Source organism: Arachis ipaensis, chromosome B1 (assembly GCF_059453495.1).
Source record: "Arachis ipaensis isolate K30076 ecotype BB chromosome B1, ASM5945349v1, whole genome shotgun sequence".
NCBI classification, from domain to species: domain Eukaryota; kingdom Viridiplantae; phylum Streptophyta; class Magnoliopsida; order Fabales; family Fabaceae; genus Arachis; species Arachis ipaensis.
Window position 1 is genome coordinate 23,695,281 of NC_142436.1, and position 20,218 is coordinate 23,715,498.

General features: G+C 37.3%; 1 protein-coding gene, 1 non-coding gene and 1 pseudogene across 2 annotated transcripts; 1 reads left to right on the forward strand and 2 right to left on the reverse strand.

Moving 5' to 3' along the window:
• Window positions 1–419: 419 nt before the first annotated feature.
• Window positions 420–4,257, reverse strand: LOC148575971 (uncharacterized). Its single transcript, XM_088502637.1, has 7 exons — window positions 3,990–4,257; window positions 1,898–2,145; window positions 1,591–1,803; window positions 1,427–1,519; window positions 1,246–1,347; window positions 974–1,140; window positions 420–531 (listed from the first exon to the last, which is right to left on the reverse strand). Exons 1-7 carry the CDS (start codon window positions 4,255–4,257, stop codon window positions 420–422), a joined length of 1,203 nt encoding a protein of 400 aa, XP_088358763.1.
• A 1,100-nt stretch (window positions 4,258–5,357) lies between these two features.
• Window positions 5,358–19,990, reverse strand: LOC148575972 (uncharacterized; annotated as a pseudogene).
• Window positions 14,395–14,498, forward strand: LOC148575973 (small nucleolar RNA R71). The gene has a single exon (XR_015904402.1). It is a non-coding gene; the product is annotated as a small nucleolar RNA R71 (small nucleolar RNA).
• Window positions 19,991–20,218: the final 228 nt, after the last annotated feature.

The window sequence follows — 20,218 nt, forward strand, 5'->3', positions numbered from 1 at the left end:
TTCATGTTGTGGGGGGTTTTAAACCCCCGCAAATATGGTAAATTTAAAACAAGATTTTTTTTTGTTGGAGTTGTAAACTCCCACAATTTGAAATGTAATGCCAAAATATTTTCACTATGATATATATAGTTTTTTCTTATTTTATATAATATTTATTAGAATGCAAAATTTAATAAGAATAAAATTCTTTAAAGTATAAATCTAAAATATAACCCATTAAAATAAATAATAACTTTTTAATATTATAATAAAATGTATAATATCTGAATCATCACTGTCTTTATATATCTAATCCTAAAAATTAAATAAGCTAAAATAATATAAACTCACAACTACCACTAATGAGTTCTCTACTTGAATAAGTTTGTTTAATAAAAAAATGCAACATAATACCCTAACAAAGGTGCAACAATAAACAACTAATCAATCTTTAAAGCAATACTAAACAATGTCTTCACGATTTTCATTGCTTCCTCTTGATGATGATCTTCCTGTTGTCGGTGTAATAGGTTCGTTCTCAACATCATTAGCCTAAAATAAATTAAAAATAGAAATGTCAACATAAAAATTGCCACATCTATGACACTATAACGACAATTTAAAGACAAAAAATGTTAAAAAGGCATTAACCTTTTCTTGTGTGAAAAACTTGAACAACAAATTAGTAAGAGTAGGCATGTAAAAGTTAGAATATACGGACTAATACCATGCTAGAACATTAGCATAATATAACGGTTATCATTTATTATAATTTTTAAAAATATTAGTCCAACATAGATTTGACAAGAGATGGCAATTTACCTGAGTTCTATGGTCAAATATACTAGTAAGTTCAACAGGAATTCTTCCTTCTTTAGCAAGAAAATAAGCCTTGAATGCAGCTAATGTCCCATCAAATTTAGACTCCAAACGCTTAAAATCAGCTTGGGAGTAATTGGTAGTAGATGACATTGAAGTTGAAGAATTAGCTAACTGGCTAGGATGATTGCCATTTCTGAAAGTATTAGTAGGTGTTGCTCCCATTCCCATGCATCGCACCCTACCAGAATGCTCCTCCCCAAACACTTTGCCAATAGCATCATTTGTAGATGGTCCAGATTCATCTTTCTCATTTTGAGTCATAAGTACTTCAATTTGTTCCTGCATTTGAGATTTAAGCAACAAAAATATAACAAAATAACATTAAGGTTTGGCAGATTTTGAAGTAACACTTTGTACTAAAATAGACCAAAAAGTACAACTTACTGCTATATCCCTTGCTTCATCAGTCACAAACGACCCATCTCTCTTCTTATGAGTTTCTATGTACATTTCTCCACGGCTAATTTTTCGACCAGTTTCTAAAAACTATACAAAAGAATATAAAAAAAAAGTTAAAGAGCATATCTTAATGTAGTAAAAACAAAAAATGATTGATGGTTCATACTATTTCATGTCTTTTCCTTGAGATGGGTTTCGAGCCACCAGTATGGGGAATTGTTTGCTTCTTGCGGGCTTCCTTATTTCTCCTACACATCTCCTATAAAAAAAGAAAAATGAAGATTAGAAATTACGTATTAATATTATATTTTGAAAATTTTAGCATGTTACTATTGTAGAAGGTAGAAACCGATACTGAACAAAGGATGCCCATTGATCTCTGTCGATGCCGACTGGGACATTATCAATGAGTGCTTGTCTACTCATGCATGGATCATAGAACTCTTTCCATAACTTAATTCTATGTTGTGACCACTTTTTTGCAAGGCTCAATTTGCAATATCGCTTTGCAATGCCCTCAGAAATTTTGAAATGAAATTTTGGCTATAAAAAAGAATCATACATAAATAACAAGATATCATTAACAATAGAAAATTTTAATAGGAATTTAGTAAAACTAATTATTTCAAATATATACCTTCAGCAAGTTACTAAAACACTCTTCAAATCTAGATCGAGGTATGCCTAAAGGTCCTGACCACTTTGAGAAATTGATTGGAAATAACTTACAATCAACTGCCAATGTCCCTAGATATCCAGCAAGCAAACCTTGGGCTTCTCCAATAGCTTGTTGATCTTCAAAGTTCACAACAACTTGCTCATCTCTAGATAAGTTATCCATTTCTTTAACTTTTAGCCTTCTAGTCTTAATAGTTCCATCTGTGCCTTTATTTCCAAAGTTTTAAACTAAATTAAAAATTTAAACACAAAGTATTTGCATATAAAATTAATTATATGTAAGTACATATTTACTTTTAAAATAGAATTTTTAAACATTTTACAATTAAAAGCTTTTAAATTTTAAACAATTATGAAGAATTCACATGTAACACAAAGGACAACACAAATCACAGAATAAAATTTCACTCCTAGACACTAGGATCAAGAAAGAAACAGATCACTTGAGTAAAAGAAGACTAAGTTTGCAACAGAACATTTGTTAGGTACCCCTAAAAAAAATAAAAACGAACTCTCCAAGAATCAAGAATATTTCGCAGTTCATATGAGTACACCTTAAGAAAAAATGAAAATTTTCAAATTCATCAACAACTCGTGTAAATCATATGGGCACCACTGTTCAGCTGTGGATTAGATCCTAAAAATAAACAAATTGAAAACTATATATCACTGAATAAAAATACATAAATAAATTATTTAAAAAATCATCTTTACATCAAGGAAAAAATGGAACCATGGACAACGACAAATGCAACTCGTCAGAATCTAGAAAACCCTCAATCAAAATCTCAATTAATAAAGAATAAAGGCAAAACTTGATAAATAAGAAAACAAGGAATCTGATCTATGTACACCACCAGTTTTAAAAGAGACAAGAATGTTAGAAAGCATGGTGCATCTAGATATAATCACAGAAAGAAGAATACCATGAAAAGAAGAGAAACAAACATTCAGAATCCAAATTCAAAATTGCAAATCAATGAAACAAATTGAGCCACTGCCGATTGATCCCACTAGGTGGTAGAGCAATACTACATTCGCATTCCACAAAAGGAAACAAAACGACTCTGTGGGTGGCAGCGATGATAAGCTATATTATAGAGGGAAAAGGAGCAAAATGGGAATAACTTCCTGATATCGAAATGGCGCTCCTTCTCCTTCGGTGTATCGAAATGGTAAGTACATATATATATATATATATATATATATATATATATATATATATATATATATATATATAGTGTGGACCGAAAAACATAAAAGATTTAGTAGTGGAATACAATCTTGTATTAAGTTAGTCTTACTTACGAATGGCCAAATTGGATTGAGATATCACTTAATTAAGAATGCAATTTAGCCACCTTAATTATTGGATATGATCATTATATTATTTAAATTATAAAGTAACTAACGAAAAAGTTAATTAAATGGACATCTAATTGAGAAAGAGAGAGAGAGAGAGAGACAGAGAGCAATTTACAATATTGACCAGACAAACACTCATTATTTTTCTACCGAGTTTTCATTATTACTACAAGGAGAAGATAAATAAATAACAATTTGGACAAAAAGAAAAGGGGATTTGAAAGGGAAAAGATCATGATGATTTGATGATAAATAATGTGATTTCACAAAAGCCAGAACTATGCATATGCATATCACTTTGTCATCTAGTAATATTATAGGAGTAGTACTATTTCGTATTTTCATTTTATGCCTCGGGAGTTGGGTGAATATTTTAAGATTTTTATTAAAAATATTTTGGGCAACATTTCCGTACAATTGAAGTCTTTATCATATGCCTCAAAATAAGTAAACTTTAATATTATTCAACCATAGCCACATAGAAAGCTAAATAATCAGCATTAGACCTGTAAAAGTTGGCATAGTACATGTTCAGCTATCAATGCATCACTTTTCTACTTTTATACAAGAGATTGTACAAAAAAAATATATTATATATAAAGATTAAAATATAAAAATTTGTATTTATATAGAAAGCACTTATTTAGCAACTCAGCATGAGAAATTAAGTTTATTATGCACCATACCTACTGTCTTCACGGTCCAATATTCAGAAGATTGACGTCCACCAAAGGGCCTAGTATGTTCTTGGGATCCTTGGTTAGGCAGTGAATGATCCATATTACTATCCGGATTGCTTTGTATTGCTGAATCATGATTAGGTGGTAAATCATGATTAGGTGGTGAGATATCCGTAGGTGAATTGTGAAATACCTCATCGTTAGACTGATCAAAACCATTTTCAGGTAGAGGAGCTGATCTCAGGGGATTAGTAAACCGTTTACACTTCGGCATTGCTGTAAATGAATTTAACAACAAATAGTTAGAGAAAATAACTCAAAAAGCATGTTATATTTCACACAAAATTAGGCCAGAGATAAAATTTATGAACAAGCCAACGGATTAACCATAACCTTAAAATTAACAAATATATAAATAAGCTTTAACCTTAGATTTCTCATTATGAGTCAACTACGTCATCGATCAAGTGGTTTGTTGCCAATTGAATGTATTCATCACTGTTACCAAAATATTGATCAAGAGCTTGCTCTTGATGTGGCTCGTCCTCATCTGCAGCCTCTTCAATTTCATCACCCATTTCATACAAATCTCTTGGTTTTAAATGAACAACAATACTCCATCCTTTGTTAACGACATCATCTACGTAGTATACCATTGATGCTTGTGACGCTAGAATATAAGGCTCATCTTCTTCATGTTCACCGGTATGAATTGGTCTTTCAAAGTTAACACAATGAAAATGCCATTGATCTCTTCTATATCCTCTATGTCGAGTGGAATCAGCCCATTTACATTTGAAGAGAACAACAGTGAATCGCCCATAATAGCTAACCTCAATTATATCCTCCAACTTGCCATAATAGGGTACATCACCTTGTCTTAAATTTTTGTCAACTCGACTTGCAACACATGGTGTGCTAGAGGTTAAATATACTCCACTATTCTGTGTCCTCAAACCTTCTTCACGAGCAACAGTTCGAAATGTGCAACCATTTATTTTATAAGCACTATATCTCGTTGCATTTGATAAGGGGCCTCGTGCTAAAAATTTTATGTCAGTAGACAACTGTTCTATGGTATCTGGGTTCATTATCTGAAATTGGGATAAGTTATGAGAGTTAAAACGTTTATATCTTAACACCTTTTCCATTTCATAAACTCTAATAATTAAGTAACTTACTCGTTTTTCAAACCACGAAACAAATTCCTTAAATACTCTCTTCTCTATGTCTGTGGGGTTCGGTCTTCTTCCCTTTGAGCTTCTTCTTATGTATTCTCTAAATTCACTGCATTAGGAATTAATTTGGATTCAGAGTACGTCACTCACGAATATAGATTCTGAATATATTACTGCAAATAACCTCTATCTTTACTTACTTCACATAATCCTTGACGGCTTGACAATTTAGTAACACATATTTATGGGCTTGTAGCTTTTGCTTTTCATTCAACGTAAAAATTGTACCAGAACTCCCTGCTTTACCCACCGGCGGAAAGAGACAAGATTTTGAGCATCCCTTGTCAAGCGGGTCATCACATACACGTCTAGCTCTATTGAACCTTGTCTCTATATCTTCAAAATAGCGAGAACAAAAACTGAGACATTCCTCAGCTAAATATCCTTCGGCTATTGATGCTTCTGCTTGTGCTCTATTCCGCACATGGGATTTTAGATGGCCTAACTCCCTAAAATAATATAAAAAAATCAAGTAAAAATGACATGACTAGAGATGTGATGCGCATAAACTAGTTATGCTACGATTTAGGAAATTGCACGATCGGCAAAATTCCTTCCGGCAAGTGCACCGGTTATCGTCAAGTAAAAACTCACAATAGAGTGAGGTCGAATCCCACAAGGATTGGTTGAGTGAGCAATTCGGATTAGAAGTGTGTTCTAGTTGAGCGGAATCAAGATTGAGATGAGAATTGCGGAATGTAAGATTGGCGGGAAAAGTAAATGACAAGAAATTGAAATGGCGGAATCTTAAATTGCATGAATTAAAGAGCAGAAACTAAATTGCTGAAATTAAAAGGGAATGGGGGTGATTGCATGAATTGAGTTGCAGAATGTAAAGAGAAGATGGAAATCAGAATTGGGGGATTCATTGGGTTATAGGAGATATTGAGATCTCCGAATCAAAACATGTTTATCTCTTCCTCAAGCAATGCGTTCATTGAATTTTGCTTGGCAATCTTATATGATTGGATCCCAATCCCTTGGTTCACCAATTCTCTCTAAAAATGAACAAATTCCCAATCCCTTGGTTTAAATGTTCATAAGAAGAGATGATGCTTGATCACTGATTATACCACACAGTTTCATGAACCACAATTTGGTAGGATTACATGTCACAATATCCATCCAAACCCCAATCCAATTCACTGTGAGAAAGCTTCTCTAGCATGAATCCTCCATTCCTTTCCCAAGGTTCCGAAGGATTCCAATTATGGGTAGTTTCTTTCCCAAGACAACTACCCAATGGAATTAGATCGAGAAGCTTTCTAACAAAATTCAAGAGAAAAGATTGAAGAAGAAGATAAACTATTATTGATTCATTGAATTACAATAGAGCTCCCTAACCCAATGAAAGGGGGTTTAGTGAGTCATAGCTCTGAATTCAATTACAAAGATATGAAAACTAGCTAAAAGTGAAGGTAAAAGTTCCAAAGTCCCCTCTCTAACTTAAATTCTATCCTATTTATACACTTTCTATATTGAGCTTCTGTTGTGTTTCTTGGGCTTTGAGGCCTCTCCCTGCTTTCCTTTTGCCTTGGGTTTATGATCCATAATCTTGATGAGGCTGTTGATCCAAATTCTGTAACATTCATTGAGCCAACTTAGTGATAATCAAATAATGACACATGACTCAATAAATTGAAATTTCAAACTCATCAATCCTTCAGGCCCAATCCCATAAACCATGATATTCAATTGGGTTTCATACCAGAATAAGTTTAAGTTAATGTTTGTGCTCAAATACTAACTTAAACCACAATATTTTTGGTCCAGAAACCTTTTCCAAGAGTGGCGTTTAAGTTGCAGTTCAAGCTTAAACTGCAGCTTAAACGCCAGACACTTCCAGTGAGGCCTTTTGTAGAAGCACGTTTAAGCTTCAGTTTAAGGTTAAACTGAAGCTTAAACGTGGATATAGGAAGGGCAGCCCTGGAGGTCGAACACGTTTAACCTCCAGTTTAAGGTTAAACTGGAGGTTAAACGTGGAAATGGAAGGAGGCATCCTGGAGGTCGAACACGTTTAACCTCCAGTTTAAGGTTAAACTGGAGGTTAAACGTGGAAGCTTAGAAGGGTAGCCCTGGAGGTGTCGAACACGTTTAAGCTCCAGTTTGAGGTCAAACTGGAGCTTAAACGTGGAAATGGAGAGAGCAACCCTGGAGGAGAAAACTTGGTCGAACACGTTTAAGCTCCAGTTTGAGGTCAAACTGGAGCTTAAACGTGGAAATGGCTCCCTGGTGCTTTTCCCATTCTGGCGTTTAACCTCCAGTTTAAGGTTAAACTGGAGGTTAAACGTGGAACTCCTTCCTGAGTGGCATTATCATCTTGGCGTTTAACCTCCAGTTTGAGGTCAAACTGGAGGTTAAACGTGGAATGCTTCTTTGGTGAGACTTTTCATTCTGGCGTTTAACCTCCAGTTTAAGGTTAAACTGGAGGTTAAACTTCAATTCCAGCATTTCTTAGCCTTCATGATTCTGGCGTTTAAGCTCCAGTTTAGGCTTAAACTGGAACTTAAACTCCACATGTGATATTCAAGCTTCCTTTATTGATTTTGTTGCTTCTTTGCTTAGCCTCTTCTTCCCTGAAATCATCCAAACAAATGCATCAAAGTCTTGCAAAATTTCATGAGAAATCTTCCATTCATAGCATTCAAGTAATATAACTAAAACTCATGGAATTTGCATCAAAATCATATTGTTTGGATGGTTCATTGCTTTGTTATTCTTTTAACCATTCTTGGTTACTTTAAGCTCAAGAAAATGCATAAAACCACTAAAACTAACAGAAAAATACTAGTGAAACTAGCCTAAGATGCCTTGGCATCACAACACCAAACTTAATACTTGCTTGTCCCTAAGCAAGTCCTGAGTTATTTGAGAAGAAAGTATGAAACAGAAAGCAATTACATTGGCTATATTAGCAAGCATTTGAAGTTCCTCAGAAGGGTTTTATGCAGAAAGTTGCAGCATCACTTTTTTCATTCTTATCAGGTAAGATTATCACTTTTTCATTGCATCCATCAAACACTGCTATGGCCTCTTGTTATTCTTATGTCCTTGGCACTTTTCTCTTCTTTGTTTTTCTTTTCTTTTTCTTAGAGCTTCTTTTGCTCCTTGTTTGCTTAGTGTCATGTGTTGCACAAGCCTTTGGCATTTTCTTTTTCTTATCAGTGCACTACACATATCCACTTTAGGCATTTTAGTTCACATTTCTTCTTGAGACATTGGTGCCCAGCACCTCTTTGTGTGACTAAATGTTTTGTATTTAGGTTGCTCTTGATAATGGACTTTTGGTTGATAATCCCGGGTTAGTTAACCCAAGTTACCAAGTGTTGAAACACTCCTCAGAACCTATTCATCCAAGCATATCCTTAATACATGAACACCACAGGCATTTGTCTCAGAAGTTCAAACCATTGGTGCCTAGCTTATTTTCTTAATTTTTTTTTCTTTTTGGTTGCCCTTTTTCAGTGGCTTTTTCTTCTTCCTTTTCTTTCTTTTTCATGGCCAAAGACATTTATTCATCAAGATCCATAGACAGTTTTCAATTTCTACATAAAAATGATAATTCTACACTCTATTTCCAGTGATCTGACTAAACAATCAAGCATGCATACCACCACTTAATTCTACTTGATTTGTCACTAATTGAGCCAAGTTACTTTTGTTCAAACTTTTCTTTTATTTTCGGAAACAGAACAAGCATGGCAAGCATTTGTTTAAGAAGGTGGAGTTATATCCAAACATCTAGGCATTCACTTTATTCAAAGCAATAAACAGACAAATATACTAAAAGCTTCACATTTCAGAAAGATTCAACATTTACAGTTTAAACCAGAACAAGCATGCTTTTGTTTGCCCTTTTTAAAGAATTATCAAGGAACAATACCACCTTGTGAAATTCCTTGTTTTCTCTTTGTTGCCAGGAAACAATTTGATTTCCCTTCTTCTCCTAAATGTTGCTTCATGCTTTAAAATCCTTGTTTCCTTTCCTGCAAAGAGTGATGAAGTTGCTTGCTTCTCAAGCACTTGAGTGGTTAGCTCAACTATGTGTGGGTAAGTATCTGAGTCTTAAGTTGGTGTGTGAACACCAAACTTAGTCTCCCACTTACTTCTCTGTGCTTTGAATCCTTGAGTTCTCTTTGGAATGAAGTTGCTGCTAAGGGTTTTAAGCATTTCTGTGACTGCTTAGAATGGTTGTTCCTCTCATATAATTCAAAGGTTGTTGTGTTCAGTTAATCTTTATGGTGGAACACCAAACTTAGAGTCACACATTCCCCTTTGAATTATTGATCCACGAATTCATTGTTTGGTGTGAAACACCAAACTTAATTCTTTGCAATGCACAGAAACTACTTCACCCTTTTTATTGAAACAAATAAAAGAAACAGCAAAAGGGTATTACCTCAGGTTGGGTTGCCTCCCAACAAGCGCTTCTTTAACGTCATTAGCTTGACGGTCAGCTTCCTCAGTTGAGGTGATATTTAACTTTGTCCTTCTCATCCACATCTCCCAAGTAATGTTTGAGTCTTTGACCGTTCACAATGAAGGTTCGTTGTGACTTTTCTTCCATGATTTCTACTTGTCCATATTTGGAGACCTTGGTGACAAGGAATGGTCCAGACCACCTTGATTTTAGCTTCCCTGGAAATAGCTTCAGCCTAGAATTGTAGAGCAATACTTTTTGTCCTTCTTCAAATTTCCTTGGGGCTATGTTGCTGTCATGCTTCTTCTTTGCTCTTTCTTTGTAAATTTTGGCATTCTCATAAGCTTCCGCTCTGAATTCTTCCAACTCTTGAATTTGCAACATCCTTCTTTCTCCAGCAGCTTTGTTGTCCAAGTTCAAAAGTTTCAAGGCCCAGTATGCCTTGTGCTCCAACTCCAGTGGCAAATGGCAAGCTTTTCCATATACTAGTTGGTAAGGAGACATTCCAATTGGTGTTTTGAAAGCTGTCCTATATGCCCAAAGAGCATCATCCAGCTTAATCGACCAGTCATTCCTTGAAGTTCCCACAGTCTTTTCCAGGATCCTTTTGAGTTCTCTGTTAGATATTTCGGCTTGCCCACTTGTCTGTGGATGGTATGGTGTGGCTACCTTGTGTTTGACTCCATATTTTAGAAGCAATGCCTCTAATGGTTTGTTGCAGAAGTGGCTTCCTCCATCACTGATGATTGCTCTTGGAACCCCAAAACGGCAAAAAATGTGTTTTCTGAGGAAGTTCATGACTACCTTATTATCATTGGTTGGAGTTGCTATTGCTTCAACCCATTTGGAGACATAGTCTACTGCCACAAGAATGTAATTATTTGAGTATGAGGAGGGAAAGGGTCCCATGAAATCTATCCCCCATACATCAAACAATTCAAGTTCCAGAATGAATTGTTGTGGCATTTCATTTCTTCTTGGCAGGTTCCCCGCTTTTTGGCATTCATGGCAGTGCTTCACTAATTCTTTTGCATCTTTGAAGATAGTGGGCCAATAAAAACCACACTGCAACACCTTAGCTGCTGTTCTTTCTCCTGCAAAATGTCCTCCATAAGTGGAGCCATGGCAGTCCCATAAGACTTCCCTTCCTTCTTCCTCGGATATGCATCTTCTGAGTATGCCATCGGAACATTTTTTGAACAAGTATGGTTCGTCCCAGATGAAGTATTTGGCATCATTTACCAATTTCTTCCTTTGATGTTTGTTAAATTCCAACGGTAAACTCCCAGTGGCCTTGAAGTTTGCTATGTCTGCAAACCAGGGTGCTTTGTGAATTACCATGAGTTGTTCATCAGGAAAGCACTCATTTATATGTGTGCTTTGTGCGTTTCCTTCTTCACATGGTATTCTTGATAAATGGTCTGCCACCTTGTTCTCTACACCCTTCTTGTCTTTGATTTCAATGTCAAATTCCTGCAACAAAAGAACCCATCTAATAAGTCTTGGTTTGGATTCTTGTTTAGCAAGTAAGTATTTTAAAGCTGAATGATCAGTGAAGACAATGACTTTAGATCCAATGAGATAGGATCTAAATTTGTCAAATGCAAAGACTATTGCCAAGAGTTCTTTTTCAGTGGTTGTGTAATTCCTTTGGTTATCATTCAAGACTTTACTGGCATAATAAATCACATGTACCAAATTGTCTTTCCTTTGTCCTAACACTGCCCCAATAGCAAGGTCTGATGCATCACACATCAGTTCAAAAGGTAAGTTCCAATCAGGTGGGGCAATGATAGGTGCAGAGGAAAGTTTTTGCTTCAAAAGTTCATAGGCTAGCATGCAATTTTTATCAAATACAAAGGGTGTATCAGAGACAAGCAAGTTACTCAAAGGTTTGGCTATTTTAGAAAAGTCTCTAATAAACCTTCTGTAAAAACCAGCGTGTCCCAAAAAACTCCTAACTGCCTTGACATTACTTGGTGGAGGTAATTTTTCAATGAGTTCCACCTTAGCTCTGTCCACCTCAATGCCTCTATTAGAGATTTTGTGGCCAAGGACTATTCCTTCTGTGACCATGAAATGACACTTTTCCCAGTTTAATACTAGGTTAGTCTCTTGGCATCTCTTAAGCACCAAGGCAAGGTGGTGTAGGCAGCTAGGAAAAGAATCTCCAAACACAGAAAAATCGTCCATGAAGACCTCAATAAATTTTTCAATCATGTCCGAAAAGATGGACAGCATGCATCTTTGGAAAGTGGCAGGTGCATTGCACAATCCAAAGGGCATGCGTCTATAAGCAAAAACTCCATATGGACAAACAAATGATGTTTTCTCTTGATCTTTAGGATCAACTACTATTTGGTTGTAGCCTGAATATCCATCTAAAAAACAATAGTAAGCATGTCCGGCAAGCCTTTCAAGCATCTGATCTATGAATGGGAGTGGGAAATGATCCTTTCTGGTGGCTTCATTGAGCTTCCTGTAGTCTATGCACATCCTCCACCCAGTGACGGTTCTTGTGGGTATGAGTTCGTTCTTCTCATTTGGCACCACAGTTATGCCACCTTTCTTGGGAACTACATGGATGGGACTAACCCATGGGCTATCAGAAATGGGGTAGATTACCCCTGCCTGCCATAACTTCATGACTTCCTTTTGTACCACTTCTTTCATGACGGGATTCAATCTTCTCTGAGCTTGAATGGAGGGTCTGGCATCCTCTTCTAACAAGATTTTATGCATGCATATGGATGAACTTATCCCCTTCAAATCGGCTAGGGTCCATCCAATGGCATCTTGATGAGTTTGTAGCACCTTGATCAATTCTTCTTCCTGTTCTTGGCTTAGGGCAGAGCTAATGATAACAGGGTGACTCTCATCACTACCCAAGTATGCATACTTGAGATTAGGGGGCAATGCTTTGAGCTCAGGTTTTGGTGCTTCCTTCTCTTCTTTCACTCTCTCTGGCATGCTTGGCATGGTTGTTTCAGCAGCCTTGATGTCACTAACTTCAATATCCTTGGTGAACTCCTCCTCTGCCACTTCCTTTATTGTTTCCTCAAAAGTTTCTTGTACTGCAATGTCCACTACATCAATCCTCATGCATTCCCTTAGTGATTCTGATGGATAGCTCATTGCCTTGAATACGTTAAACACCAATTTCTCATCATGTAGTCTAAGAGTGAGTTCACCTTTTTGTACATCTATGATGGCTCCAGCAGTAGCCAGGAAGGGTCTTCCTAGAATTATTGAAGCTTTGGCTTCTTCCTCCATATCTAACACCACAAAATCAGCAGGAAATATAAAATCTCCCACTTTCACCAACAAATCCTCAACTATCCCATGAGGGAATTTAAAAGTTCGATCTGCCAATTGGAGGGCCATTCTTGTTGGTTTGGCTTCCTCAATCTTCATTCTTCTCATCATTGTTAGAGACATCAAATTGATGCTGGCCCCTAAGTCACACAAGGCCTTCTCCACCATGACTTCTCCTATGATGCAGGGGATTTGGAAACTGCCTGGGTCCTTCAATTTCTGAGGCAATTTGTGCTGAATGATGGCACTGCATTCTTCAGTTAACAACACAGTTTCCTCATTTCTCCAGCTTCTCTTCTTGGTCATTAATTCTTTTAAGAATTTTGCATAGAGTGGCATTTGCTCTATTGCCTCAGCAAACGGAATGTTGATTTGGAGCTTCTTGAAAATCTCCAAGAACCTAGAGAATTGACCATCCTTTTCACTTTTCATCAAACGTTGAGGATATGGTGCTTTAGGTGTATAAGGCTTCAGGACCTCTTTTTCTTTTGTTGCGGACGGTGTAAAAGATTGTCCTTGTTCCTTGTCTCTCACATGTTCCCTTGTTTCATCCTCTGTGGTTTCCTTTGAGATCTCCTTTAGATTCTTTCCACTTCTGAGGGTTATGGCCTTACATTCTTCCCTTGCAATAGCCTTGGCAGCATGAGAAACGCTCGTCCCAGGGGTTTGCTTAGACAAATACAAAATTTGATTTTCTAGCTTCTGGATGGCAGCTCCTTGGTTTTGCAGGTTAGACTTTACTTCTTCCTTAAAAGCTTTCAATTCGGTTATGTCTTGACTCATGGTTGTAAGCATTCCTTCTATCCGGTTTAATTGATCTTGAAATTGTTGGTTTGGATCAGGTTGGGTAGGTTGATTATTTTGGCCATGATATGATGGTTGGGGGTAAGTGTTTTGTGTGGCTTGGTATGATCTTTGGTTGGAGTTTTGGTATGTGGAATTGTTATGTTGGTTGTGGTTGTAAGGTTTGTGGTTTTGTGGTTGGGTTTGTTGGTTCCCCCACCCAAAGTTTGGGTGATTTTTCCATCCTGGGTTGTAAGTGTTGGAGTGTGGATCATATGATTGCCTTTGTTGGTTTCCCACATAGTTGGCCTCTTCCCAATCACCTCCTTCAATGCTTACTTCCTCTTGATCTTGTGTGTGTATTGCAGCCACTTGCTTTGTTTCTAATTGCCTGGTAAGCTCTGCTAGTTGCTTGGCAAACACCTTGTTTTGGGCTAGAATTGTATCAACATGGTTCAGCTCCATGACTCCCTTAGTGTTGTGCCTTTCTGATGCATAGTAGTACTCATTCTCAGCCACTGTCTCAATCACCTCAATGGCCTCTTCCACAGTCTTTTTCCTGTTCAATGAACCTCCTGATGAATGGTCTACAGCCTTCCTTGATTCATAAGAGAGTCCATCATAGAAAATATGCAATTGCACCCAATCATGGAACATGTCTGGTGGGCATTTCCTTGTCAAGTCCTTGAATCTCTCCCATGCCTCGTAGAGAGTTTCACCATCTTGTTGTCTAAAAGTCTGAACCTCAGATCGAAGCCTATTGACCTTTTGTGGGGGGTAGAAACGTGCCAGAAACTTGCTTTCCACCTCATCCCATGTTGTTAGACTCCCCTTGGGAATGATTCCAGCCACTTAGCTGCTTTGTCCCTAAGTGAAAATGGGAACAAAAGCAGTTTATAGGCATCTTCCTGGACTCCATTGGACTTCACAGTGTCACAAATTCTCAGGAATTTTGTGAGATGTTGGTTTGGGTCTTCATTAGCACTTCCACCAAATGAACAATGATTCTCCACAAGTGATATTAGCTGTGGTTTGAGTTCAAAATTGTTGGCCTGAATGGGTGGTTTCTGGATGCTGCTACCACAATTCCCAGAGGTTGGGTTTATGTATGAACTAAGAACCCTCCTCTCAGGAATGGCATTGTTTCCATCAGCTCTCTCATGGTTGTGAACTTCTCTATCCATGTTGAGATCTAAAGCTTCCTCAAAATTGTCCTCAGATTCTCCTTCAGATTCCTCTTCTCCCACTACTCTCTTCCCTCTTGCTTCCCTTCTCAGTCTATGAAGGGTCCTCTCTGGTTCAGTATATGGAGGAGTTGATGTCTCTCCTCTCCTACCTGTCATACAAGAACACAGCACAGGCACAAACAAGTGAAATACTCTTGGTTAATGGAAGAGTATGGTTAGAGCAATTGAGGAATTAATTCAAACAGTTAGTGAGTCAGTGAGTTAGTTGCTTGAATTTAAAGGCATAAAGAAAGAAAGCATGTAACCGAGTGCAGAAATTAAAATTCAACAAGTAACTTGAACAGAATTAACAAAGCAAGAGAAATTGCTCAATCTAGTTAGCTTCCAATTGGAGAATTGTCAATCGAAAACCAATCCCCGGCAACGGCGCCATAAACTTGATGCGCATAAACTAGTTATGCTACGATTTAGGAAATTGCACGATCGGCAAAATTCCTTCCGGCAAGTGCACCGGTTATCGTCAAGTAAAAACTCACAATAGAGTGAGGTCGAATCCCACAAGGATTGGTTGAGTGAGCAATTCGGATTAGAAGTGTGTTCTAGTTGAGCGGAATCAAGATTGAGATGAGAATTGCGGAATGTAAGATTGGCGGGAAAAGTAAATGACAAGAAATTGAAATGGCGGAATCTTAAATTGCATGAATTAAAGAGCAGAAACTAAATTGCTGAAATTAAAAGGGAATGGGGGTGATTGCATGAATTGAGTTGCAGAATGTAAAGAGAAGATGGAAATCAGAATTGGGGGATTCATTGGGTTATAGGAGATATTGAGATCTCCGAATCAAAACATGTTTATCTCTTCCTCAAGCAATGCGTTCATTGAATTTTGCTTGGCAATCTTATATGATTGGATCCCAATCCCTTGGTTCACCAATTCTCTCTAAAAATGAACAAATTCCCAATCCCTTGGTTTAAATGTTCATAAGAAGAGATGATGCTTGATCACTGATTATACCACACAGTTTCATGAACCACAATTTGGTAGGATTACATGTCACAATATCCATCCAAACCCCAATCCAATTCACTGTGAGAAAGCTTCTCTAGCATGAATCCTCCATTCCTTTCCCAAGGTTCCGAAGGATTCCAATTATGGGTAGTTTCTTTCCCAAGACAACTACCCAATGGAATTAGATCGAGAAGCTTTCTAACAAAATTCAAGAGAAAAGATTGAAGAAGAAGATAAACTATTATTGATTCATTGAATTACAATAGAGCTCCCTAACCCAATGAAAGGGGGTTTAGTGAGTCATAGCTCTGAATTCAATTACAAAGATATGAAAACTAGCTAAAAGTGAAGGTAAAAGTTCCAAAGTCCCCTCTCTAACTTAAATTCTATCCTATTTATACACTTTCTATATTGAGCTTCTGTTGTGTTTCTTGGGCTTTGAGGCCTCTCCCTGCTTTCCTTTTGCCTTGGGTTTATGATCCATAATCTTGATGAGGCTGTTGATCCAAATTCTGTAACATTCATTGAGCCAACTTAGTGATAATCAAATAATGACACATGACTCAATAAATTGAAATTTCAAACTCATCAATCCTTCAGGCCCAATCCCATAAACCATGATATTCAATTGGGTTTCATACCAGAATAAGTTTAAGTTAATGTTTCTGCTCAAATACTAACTTAAACCACAATATTTTTGGTCCAGAAACCTTTTCCAAGAGTGGCGTTTAAGTTGCAGTTCAAGCTTAAACTGCAGCTTAAACGCCAGACACTTCCAGTGAGGCCTTTTGTAGAAGCACGTTTAAGCTTCAGTTTAAGGTTAAACTGAAGCTTAAACGTGGATATAGGAAGGGCAGCCCTGGAGGTCGAACACGTTTAACCTCCAGTTTAAGGTTAAACTGGAGGTTAAACGTGGAAATGGAAGGAGGCATCCTGGAGGTCGAACACGTTTAACCTCCAGTTTAAGGTTAAACTGGAGGTTAAACGTGGAAGCTTAGAAGGGTAGCCCTGGAGGTGTCGAACACGTTTAAGCTCCAGTTTGAGGTCAAACTGGAGCTTAAACGTGGAAATGGAGAGAGCAACCCTGGAGGAGAAAACTTGGTCGAACACGTTTAAGCTCCAGTTTGAGGTCAAACTGGAGCTTAAACGTGGAAATGGCTCCCTGGTGCTTTTCCCATTCTGGCGTTTAACCTCCAGTTTAAGGTTAAACTGGAGGTTAAACGTGGAACTCCTTCCTGAGTGGCATTATCATCTTGGCGTTTAACCTCCAGTTTGAGGTCAAACTGGAGGTTAAACGTGGAATGCTTCTTTGGTGAGACTTTTCATTCTGGCGTTTAACCTCCAGTTTAAGGTTAAACTGGAGGTTAAACTTCAATTCCAGCATTTCTTAGCCTTCATGATTCTGGCGTTTAAGCTCCAGTTTAGGCTTAAACTGGAACTTAAACTCCACATGTGATATTCAAGCTTCCTTTATTGATTTTGTTGCTTCCTTGCTTAGCCTCTTCTTCCCTGAAATCATCCAAACAAATGCATCAAAGTCTTGCAAAATTTCATGAGAAATCTTCCATTCATAGCATTCAAGTAATATAACTAAAACTCATGGAATTTGCATCAAAATCATATTGTTTGGATGGTTCATTGCTTTGTTATTCTTTTAACCATTCTTGGTTACTTTAAGCTCAAGAAAATGCATAAAACCACTAAAACTAACAGAAAAATACTAGTGAAACTAGCCTAAGATGCCTTGGCATCAAGATGCAATTCTAACGATCTTTAGTTCATCATACAAAATATTTTACCTCTCAATTGGATACATGTATCGATAATGCACTGGACCTCCGAGCTTTGCTTCATCTACTAGATGGACTGTCAAGTGAACCATGACGGTAAAGAATGATGGAGGGAATAACATTTCCAACTGGCAAAGGACGACCACTATGCGTTGTTGGAGCTTGTCAAGTTCAGAGTTACTTAAGCTTTTCCCACAAAGGATCTTAAAGAATGAGCCAAACTCAGCCAATACTGTGGTAACATGATCTGGCAGCAAATGACGAACTGCTATTGGTAACAATTCCTCCAAAAGAATATGACAGTCATGACTTTTTAATCCAAAAATTTTTTTTCTGTCCTTCATCCACACATCTCGAAATATTACTTGAGTATCCATCTGGTAGCACAACATTCTTCAATGCCGAAAGAAATAGCTTCTTGGTGTCACGTGTTAGTGAAAATAAAGATAAATGATATGATCCATTGTCACTTGGCCAGAGATCACGCCTTATGCCCATTTCTTTCAAATCTTTCCGTGCCTTGAGATTGTCCTTTGATTTTGCTTTGTCATTTAGCAAAGTGTACAAAATGTTATCACACACATTCTTCTCAATGTGCATAAAGTCCAGATTGTGACGCAACAAATTGGTTTTCCAGTACGGAAGATCAAAGAAAATGCTTCGCTTGTTCCATTGCTTAACTTCTCGTCGAGGTCTTTTCCCACCACTACGAGATTCTTCTCGTTGCTGATCTCGTGTTTCAACATCCTGTTGTTGTTCAAGAATGTCAGAACCTAATAACTTCTTAGGTGGACCACGCTCCTCTGTGCTTCCATCAAAACGAACACGATTCAGTCTAAATCTATGATTTCTTCCCAAAAAACGTCTATGACCCATGAAGCACCATTTAGAACTATGACGGAGATAACAAGGAAAAGAATCAAAGTTACAAGTGGGACAAGCTAAACCGGTGTGTGTGTTCCAACCAGATAGCATACCTAACCCAGGAAAATCACTTATTGTCCACATAAGAGCTGCATGCATTCTAAATGTGTTTTCGGATGATGAGTCAAATGTCTCCACACCATCAATCCATAAATCTTTCAATTCATTTATAAGGGGCTGCAAGTACACATCTATCTTATTTCCCGGGGACTTCTTTCCTGGAACAACCATTGATAAGATGAAAGAAGTGTGATTCATACACATCCAAGGTGGAAGATTGTATGGAATCAAGAACACAGGTCAAACGCTATTAGTAGAACTCAAGGCTCCGAAGGGATTAAAACCATCAGTTGCAAGACCTAGGCGAACATTTCATGGCTCTTCGGCAAATAGTGTGTGCATCGCATTAAAATTCTTCCATGCTTCACCGTCCCTTGGATGTCTCAGTAATCCATCTCTTGCAGGTGCAGAATTATGCCATTGCATGTGCTCAGCCGTCTTGCTACACATATATAACCTTTTCAACCTTGGCTTCAGTGGAAAGTATCGCAAAACTTTTGCAGCTTGCTTTTTCTTTTTTTTCTTAGGGATCCATCTAGATATACCGCAATACTTGCATGTATCTTGTATGTTATCTGGAGTGTCATCTAGATATAACATACAGTCATTTGGGCAAGCATCAATCTTAGTATATTCTAGGCCGAGTTTGCAAATTACTTGCTTGGCCTTATAAAAACTAGAAGGCAGCTGTATTCCATCGAAAGTATCTCTCAACAAAGTCAATATCATAGTCATGGCCTTATCGCTTATTCTACACAAGACCTTTATGTGATACAATTTGATTATAAACTCCAACTTTGTGCATTTACTGCCCTCGTGCAACTTTTCATTTCCGTCTTTTAAAAATTCATTGAACTCACTACCATCATCAAAGGAGCCCTCATGTAATCTTCCATCTGCGATGTCTTCATCTCCATCGGGTATAACTGCATCATTCAATCCCATTATACCTTCATCCCCATGGTGGCCGAATACATCATGCAGTAATGTATTTAGCGGATTCTCTTGAGATGGTGGCGCTTGCACTTCTATACTACTTGGCTCAACAGGTTGTATCTCACCATGACGATTCCAGATCACATAGTTTCTGGGAAATGGCTTTAAGAGCAGGTGATCCTGAACTGTGTCTCTTTTATGCCATTTTCCAAATGCACATCGTGGACATGGACAACATATTCTATCCGAAATGGCCGCTCTCGCAAAAGCAAAATCAAGGAATCCAATTATGCCATCCATGTATTCCTTTGTTGTTCGAGGTTTTTCAATCCAAGTTCTATCCATTTGTAACTAATTTATTCAACCAAAAAGTATAAAAAGTTGTAACATAAAGAAGGAATAAGTAATTTATTTTTGTAAAGTAATTAATACATTAAATCTTGTCATCGTAATCATTATAATAAGTTGTTAATTTTTTTTATACTATTTTATGTCACATTGATTTTTTTAATTTTTTACACAGAAATACTAAAGTATTCTTTAAGTATTGGTGTCGTTTTATTGGTGTAAAGT